This window comes from Suricata suricatta, chromosome 5 (genome assembly GCF_006229205.1).
Source record: "Suricata suricatta isolate VVHF042 chromosome 5, meerkat_22Aug2017_6uvM2_HiC, whole genome shotgun sequence".
Lineage (NCBI taxonomy): Eukaryota > Metazoa > Chordata > Mammalia > Carnivora > Herpestidae > Suricata > Suricata suricatta.
In genome coordinates, this window is record NC_043704.1 from 12,131,212 (window position 1) to 12,139,240 (window position 8,029).

The 8,029-nt window shown below is 49.6% G+C and overlaps 1 protein-coding gene across 1 annotated transcript in view; it reads left to right on the forward strand.

Moving 5' to 3' along the window:
- Positions 1–7,135, forward strand: part of RCAN1 (regulator of calcineurin 1) — a 9,928-nt gene extending 2,793 nt beyond the window's left edge. The window contains exons 2-3 of the mRNA XM_029938661.1: positions 1,841–2,072; positions 5,198–7,135. Of these exons, the coding sequence (XP_029794521.1) occupies positions 1,841–2,072; positions 5,198–5,370 (405 nt within the window). The 3' untranslated portion in view covers positions 5,371–7,135. The remainder of the gene's footprint in view (positions 1–1,840; positions 2,073–5,197) is intronic.
- Positions 7,136–8,029: the final 894 nt, after the last annotated feature.

Genomic DNA, 8,029 nt, shown 5'->3' on the forward strand with positions numbered 1-8,029 from the left:
GAAGGAGCTTCTCAGACGCTGCTTTCTGGTTACAGCCCGCCCCCGCTGGGGCTCGGAGCTCCCCAGGCCAGCATCGCAGTGGGCCCTGTGGAGAGGCTTCCAGATTGTGGGAGAAGCAAATATAAATTAGAGCTGGGATGCCCTGCCCCCTGGTGGTATGTTCGAGGCAAAGGTTTTGACCTTGGATCTTCATAGTGACTTAGTCCTTCCACAACTTTTTCTGATGATGAAAGTAAATGCATGCTCAGTGGGAAACTTTGGTGGCTGAGGCGTAGTGGAATATCGAGATCCAAAGAAAACCCAGAACTGGTAAGATTTTGATATACCATCCCTCTGGACAGCCCTCTAACCACACGGATAGGCCTTTTAAGCTCAAACTAGCATCAAAGGTTATTGTTTCATACGATTATTTTTTAGTTTTTTTAATTTAATTTAATTTTTTAAACATTTACATCCAAGTTAGTTAGCGTCTAGTGCAATAATGATTTCAGGAGTAGAATCCAGCGATTCATCCGCTACGTATAACCCCCAGTGCCCGTCCCAACAAGCGTCCTCCTTAATGCCCCGCGCCCATTTAGCCCATCCCCCCACCCGCAACCCCTCCAGCAACCCTCAGTTTGAGTCTTTTATGTTTTGTCCCCCTCCCTGTTTTTATATTATTTTTGCTTCCCTTCCCCTACGGTCATCTCTTCTGTATCTTAAATTCCACATATGAAGTCACATGATATTTGTCTTTCTCTGACTAAGTTTGCTTCGCAAAATACCCCCTAGTTCCATCCACGTTGTTGCAAATGACAAGATTTCATTCTTTTTGGTAGCCTATATATATATACACATATATACCACATTTTCTTTATTTGTCAGTTGATGAATGACATTTGGGCCCTTTCCATCATCTGGCTATAGCACTGCTGTAAACATCGGGGTGCACATGCCCCTTCATACAGCGGGCCTGCATCCTTCGGACAAATACCTCCTAGTGCAATTGCTGGGTCATAGGGTACTGGGCCAAAGGGCAGTTCTATTTTTAATTTTTTTGGACAAAGCTCCATACTATTTTCCAGAGTGGCTGCACCTGCTTGCATTCTCAAGATACTATTATTTTTTTTAATCTCCTGGAAGACGGATCTTTTTTTCCTTCCTTGCTTTTGGCATCTGATCTGGAACCCCAGAGGGCGGGAATTGTGGGGTGCCACTGGGCGGGCGGGAGCCCTAGGACCCCCTCCCTGCTTTGCCCTTCCAGAAGCTGTCTCCTCTTACAACTGTGGCTTAGCCTTTTGGAGCTTCTGTTCCACCTTCGTGATCTCAGGAGCTGGAAGAAATGGCCGAGATCCCTCTGGCCTCAACAACAGTGCTTTATTTTTTCCATTTCTACTACAATGGTGGTTCTAGTTTGCCACCAGTCTGGGTCCGTGGGGATTCCTTGCAGTCCCAGTGACTGTGGGTCCCAGTCCTGGGAGGGGGCGCCAACCATGCGTGCGCTGTCACCCCTTTTTTACCTTCTCCACGCGGACCGGGTCACAAGCCCCCCCTGAACTGCAAGCGTTCTGCTGCCCTGTCATAGGCTTGTCCTTTCACGCCTGTCCTTCCCCAAGCTGTTGCCAAGTGCTGTCGCCTTGCTCAGGTCTTTTTTTTTTTAATTAGTGTTTTTTTTTATTTTTATTTTTGAGAGACAGACAGAGACAGCACGAGCAGGGGAGGGTCAGAGAGAGAGAGGGAGACTCAGAATCTGAAGCAGGCTCCAGGCTCTGAGCTAGCTGTCAGCACAGAGCCCAACATGGGGCTTGAACCCACAACAGTGAGATCATGACCTGAGCTGAAGCCAGACGCTTAACCGACTGAGCCACCCAGGCGCCCCAGCTCAGGTTCTTTCCTCCAGAAACTATCCGCCTGTATTCCTTTCTCTCCGCAGACTTTACACATAGGAAGTTCCCACCTGGCGCCCCCAAATCCAGACAAGCAGTTTCTGATCTCTCCTCCTGCCTCGCCGCCAGTTGGTTGGAAGCAAGTAGAAGATGCTACTCCTGTCATAAATTATGATCTGTTATACGCTATCTCCAAGCTAGGGCCAGGTAAGCGGTGCTCTCGGGCGGGGGCAGGGAGACGGAGGGGCAGAGGTGGTGCTCAGGGGCCCAGGCAGGGATGCTTACCGGCCTCCCCGCTCTCCCCAGGGCCCCACATTTTGTGAACTGTTGCCACTTGCATTCCTCTGCATCTGTAACTCAAGTTGCTGGGAGCACACACACTTGCCTGCCTCTGGGCTCCTTCCTTAGCCGGTCGGTCATGGGAACCGAGCCCCGTGACCCCTCATGGCTGCTATCATGGGAATCCTTCCCGTCGCCCACTGAGCGCAGCCTGTGTGGACAGCTCGAGACTCAATCCCAGGTCGTATCACTCCAGGAGGAGCAATTAGACTTGGAACAGGACAACACACCGCCCTACACTTTAGAAATTTCATTTTTAGTCAAGGCCATTGATCTGATTCTCACCTGCCCCTTTGAATGTTCAAGGGCACCCTAGCGCATAGTGAAGGAGCCTCAGTCGTGCAAGCCCCCTCTTGGCCCCATTGGGGTGCTCCCCCGCTGAGAGAGCAGGGGCTCCAGTCCTCTGATGGGAGGAAGGTATGAATATTCAGGGAGATGACAGGCACCCTGGCCTCAGTCTTCTTCTCCATACAGTGGGTATCGCCCAGCGGAGTTGTGAGCCGTAGGTGAGATCACTGTGTAGAAAGCACTTCGATCCGTGCCTGGCCCGTAGGCAGCGCCCAACACCCGATTTCTGGAAACAATAAGATGTCAGTGGTTCCTGTCCTACCTGCTGGGTTTTGGGCGAGTGGGCAGGTGCGAGGGCTGTCTTGGGGTGAAGCAGTTTGAGTTCATCCTCCTGCCCTGTCCATAGAACAGACAAATACTGAGGCCGTCAGCTCCTCATTGATTCTTGACCAGACATCTGATGATATCCCTTTGGGTTGAGGGTTTGATTTCATGGACCATCAGCAGTTTCGTGTTGAAAAGATTATGTTTCTGAAAACACCGCCCCAGCAGAAGTTCCCTTTGCAGAAGAAAGCTAGAATCCCATTACTTACTGCTCATGGTGGCGTGATGAAGGTCAAGATGGATCTGGCCAGTCCGAGGAAGCACAAGCTCCCGGCCAAGGTGCCTTGGCCGAGCTGAGGGCTGGATGGAGTCCGCCGAGAGGCTAGACAGAGTGGGTCCTGCATCTGGGGGAGGTGCCACACCTCCAGGGCCGAGAAGTGCTGCTAAAGGCAGTTCTCCACGCTCCAGAACCTACCACTCCTTTCCAGAAGGCTGCTTTGAGAAGCCCTTTCAGAAAATAGGCATCATCAAATCCATTCACGCTTAGTTTACGTAACAGTGAACTGGGACAAGGTTGCATTGTTGGCTGTGAAGCACAGCCAGCAAGATTGCAAAGATTCTGCAAATCTGGCACTCCACCAAAGCTTTCTGGACGCTGGCTGATTGGTAGGTAGATAAGGACCCTGACCAGGCAGGATCTTGACCGGAAGTGATCTTGACCGGATGTGATCTTATGACCCTCCACCTTAAGTCCCTCCCTGACAGAGCGAAGCCTTGCTCACCTTCTCAGATGCAATTGCCAGTGACATTCCAGATAGAGACCCCGCAATTAATTACCTTTTTTATGAGGAAAAGTGCCTTCGTGTTCAGAGGAGTCCCCAAAGCAGCAGCCAGCCAAGAAGGTCTGGAATCGGGCTGGAGAAGAACACACAGAACCTGAAGGAAACCCCCCCCTTCACCTCCGCTGTACCCCTACAGGGTGGATCGAGCCGCAGCACCCCCCCTTCCCACCCACTTAAACCATAGCATCTCTACTACTCCCCACTTCCCACTAGTAAGGATCCACGCCCTTTTAGTAATCATTAGTAAAGCTGGCTGACACTTAAGGGGCCTGTGTACTGTGCACTGGGTCCTAAGAACTCTGCTTGCTCTTACCCAGTCAGCTGTCAGGTCCGTGCTGTTATTATCCCATTTCTCAGAGGAGGCCCTGGAGGTTCACAGGAATGTGAGGAATGTGCCCCGTGGGCTCTGGGTCCAGAGTGGAGGGAATCGCAGCCCACGTGGTGGCCACGACTTCCCTCGGCCCTGAAGATGCAGCCAGACCAGCACCGTAGATTGCTTCTCAGTTACAGACAACTCAGCCCACCCTTGCTGGGCCAGAGTGGCCAGAGCTGGACTAAATGTGGTCACACTAAGGCTGACTTAGAATTGCAGGGTGCTCCTTGCTCCAGGGGGTGGAAGTTGTCCTATGGAAAAGGATGTTGTGGTCACAGATGTTTCCAGAGCACCTGGTTCAAGTAGCCCTAATTGTGTCCCCATGTGGCCCCTTGTGCCCTGTCTCCGTTGCAAGCTGCCTTGGTGGGAGCCTCAAGAGGGAGGTTCTTGGGGCGCCTGGCTGGCTCAGTCGATTAAGCATCCAACTCTCGACTTCTTTTATTTTTTTAATGTTTACTTATTTTTGAGAGAGAGAGAGAGAGAGGGAGTACACACAGGGGAGGGGCAGAGAGAGAAGGAGGCACAGAATCTGAAGCAGACTCCAGGCTCTGAGCTGTCAGCACAGAGCCTGACGCAGGGCTTGAACTCATGGACCATGAGATCATGACCTGAGCCAAAGTCATATGCTTCACTGACCGAGTCACCCGGGTGCCCCCTGACTCTTGATTTCTGCTCAGGTTATGATCTCACAGTTCGTGAGCTCTCTCTCTCTCAAAATAAATAAATAAACTTTAAAATAAGTAGAGGAAGGCTCTCAATGTCTTGTCTCTAATGTGTTTTATTCATGCGCTGTCTTTTCCTGAACATGCGCTCCTCGCACCACAGTCGGGAAGCCATCTGGGTATTTTAAGAGGCCTGGTGGACACATTACGCATAATTAAAAAATATACTTCTTCCATAGCTTTCATATGCCTGGATTCAGTGTTTGACTGAAAGCAGAATACCATGTAATGGTGACTCTCTCTGTGTATGTATATATAATTTTCTTTTTGCTAGAGCCACCAAAGAAATCCCAATCCAGAGCAGATCTGGCTGTGTCCCTTGGTCCCCACTGAATGTTCGCAGAAGCCTGGCCGAGCAGACCCCTATTTGCTTTTCTGTTTGCTCTCGCTTTCTGGCTCTCCAGCCCTCACCCGAGTCACCCTGCATTTCTCTTGTCTCCCCAGGGGAAAAGTATGAGTTGCACGCGGCGACTGACACCACCCCCAGCGTGGTGGTCCACGTATGCGAGAGCGATCAGGAGAACGAGGAGGAGGACGAGATGGAAAGAATGAAGAGACCCAAACCAAAAATTATCCAGACCAGAAGGCCGGAATATACGCCCCTCCACTTAAGCTGAAGGGGAGCCCGGATGCAGAAGTGTTCCGAATCACACTCACGGGGAGGAATCTTTTTCTGTGGCAGTGGCCGCTCACAGCCGGGGAGGTGGCAGCCGTGATCGCTGTGGCAGAAATTCCAGTTCACGTTGCTCAGAGGAGGGTCCAGGCTTCGTCCTCTGGGTCTAACGCTGTGCATCCGTCAATGTTCACGGCTTCCGGGGAATGTCCTGGGCCAATCACTGAAGTTTAAGGTGATCGCACGAGGACATTTGGGCACGTCTCGAGAAAACCGATAACCGATAGTGTTTTGTACTTGTTCTTTTCTGGTAGGTTCTGTTTTCTGTCACGGGCAGCTTGATCCCTGGGTGTGGGGAGAGCCTTGTGTTTCCAGCCAGCCCACGGGGCAGACTCTCTCTACTGGTAGGAAGAGGCCCCTCGAAGCCACAAAGTGTCTGGTGCAGGAAGGCTGTGGAAACAACCATGCAATGTGGGATTTGTAGCCTTTCATTTTTCTCCCCACCACGTTCTAATGTTTGTGCATGTATATTACTGATTTTCAGAACTAACCTCTGTTTGTGTATAGAGTTACGCCATTGTTGTTTCACATCTTTTGGGAAGATAGGAAAGCATTTGGAAAACCGATCGCCTTTCCACATTCATGACTCTGCGACAGCACGCCCATGTGGGATTCCACCCAGGATAACGTTCACTCAGCATCCCATCCGATGCAACACGGCCCCTGTGCTTTGGCAAAAGAAATCGATCTGAAATTCCCATGTAGAGTTTCGCTTCGTAAAGTTCAGAGAATAGCAGTTTCACTGCCAACATTTTGTGGGTGAGAAATTTTAGGTTAGGTGTTTTGGGTCAGACATTGGTTCTATTTATTTCTTTTACATGGTGGTTTGCACACATGAATCGTAGCCAAAATACTTTTCTGGGGAACTCCTGGTTGAGATGGTTGACATTTTTTTTTTACCCCACTAAGACATCAAGACAAACTTGTAAATAAAGCCGATGGCATATATCCATTCCCATCGTGTACTCGGGTGAAAAGTACGGCCGTGGAAGAGTCGTGTCAGAGTATCACCCCACCTGTGACTTGTAGAAGACGCTGTTAAATGTTGGACAGGACTTGAACTCAAAGCATGTGAAGTGGATAGTAGACGTGTGGTGGAATGCTAGGGACACAGTGCCTTTCCCCATTAATTCCTGATGGAATTGTTACACTCGGTGAGCGTCTGTGATTTTTTTTTCTAGTTGTAACGTGTGTGTCTGGTAAATAGGTATTCTATTCTGGCCTTACAATACCATAACAAGTTGTCATTTTGAGATACCTAACGCCCAGTAACCGTGCATGCTTTGGGAATTTGGAAGATGGTTTTCTTTAAGAAGCAAAATGCATTAGATCGTTCATATCAAGAAATCGACCAGATGTTCTCAAAGCCCTGTTTACAGTACTTGGTGAGGTGGGGGGGGCAGGTGAGGGAGAGACCATTGCATAGCTGTTCAAGTGTTCCTGGCTAAGTGCTTTTAAACTGGAGAGGCTAACCTCAACGTATTTTTTTTAACTGCAGTCTATAATAAATCAACACAATATGCTCTTTACGGCAAGGTTGATCTTTGTGCCCTTTTGTTTCTGATGCTCGGTCTGTGAACCCTTTTAATCCTGCGGTCTCCAAAGGACTCTTCCCTTCACCAGTTGCCGTTTAGAGACTCCCGGTTCTCGGAGGGCTAACACACTAACCATACACCGTCTAGTAAAGGGGAAAATGGATACAACTGAAATCGGAAGTCTGAGTACTTGCTTTGTTGGGGGGGAGAAGGAAAACCCTATTTACCAGCAAAACCAGCAGCTCCACTAAACAACCACATTTTTGATTGTTAATTGGAGGAATGTCTTTCCTGTTAGAGGTCCACACAAGACACTGAAAGCCAAGGCCAGTTAGGTTCTGAAAGTCTGTCTCTGAGCCTTCCGTCTGAATGCCAAGCAGTCTTTTCCCTGGTGCCCTTATGACACATGGGGGTGTGCTTTCCGCACCTGTCCACAGAGGCCTAGATAACCCGGGGTTTATTGGCTGAACTCTAGCAGATGACATTAACCTTGATCAAGATTAACATTGGGCCGTTTTCCATGAGCATTCACATGTTCTTTTTTTTCTCTTATGAATACCTCCTCCTGCCGTGTCCAGGAGAATTTGCGTATTTTCAACTCCTATATGTTTGACCTTGAAACGTGTTGGAAAATCCACTCACCGCTCAGGTGGCCAAATCTGATTCTTGACCAGAGTCCCTAACTGACCACCTAGTGAGGGAGGTGGCTGCCATTTATCCTCATGTTGAGTAGCTGGGAGCCCACCAATGAGCACAGTTTGCCGGCCCAGGATCCTCTTTTGTAAATAACCTTGGAATAAAATTCAACCGTGTTGTCAGTTTTTGCCACTGATTGAAAGGTCATCCGAGGAGAGAAACCGGGCCCCCATGAAAGGTATGCTGATTCCAAGGGAAGGGTCCTGATGGGTGGAGAAGTAGGAGCGTATGTCGGGACACTCGGGTTGGTCCCCTTGCCCACCTGGGAAAATGTAAGGAGACAGTCCCACTGCCCATGAAGCCGACAAAGCCATGAGTAGAAATCACAAGTCAAGAAAATATCTTTGGATTTGAGTCTCCCTCTCTCTTTGC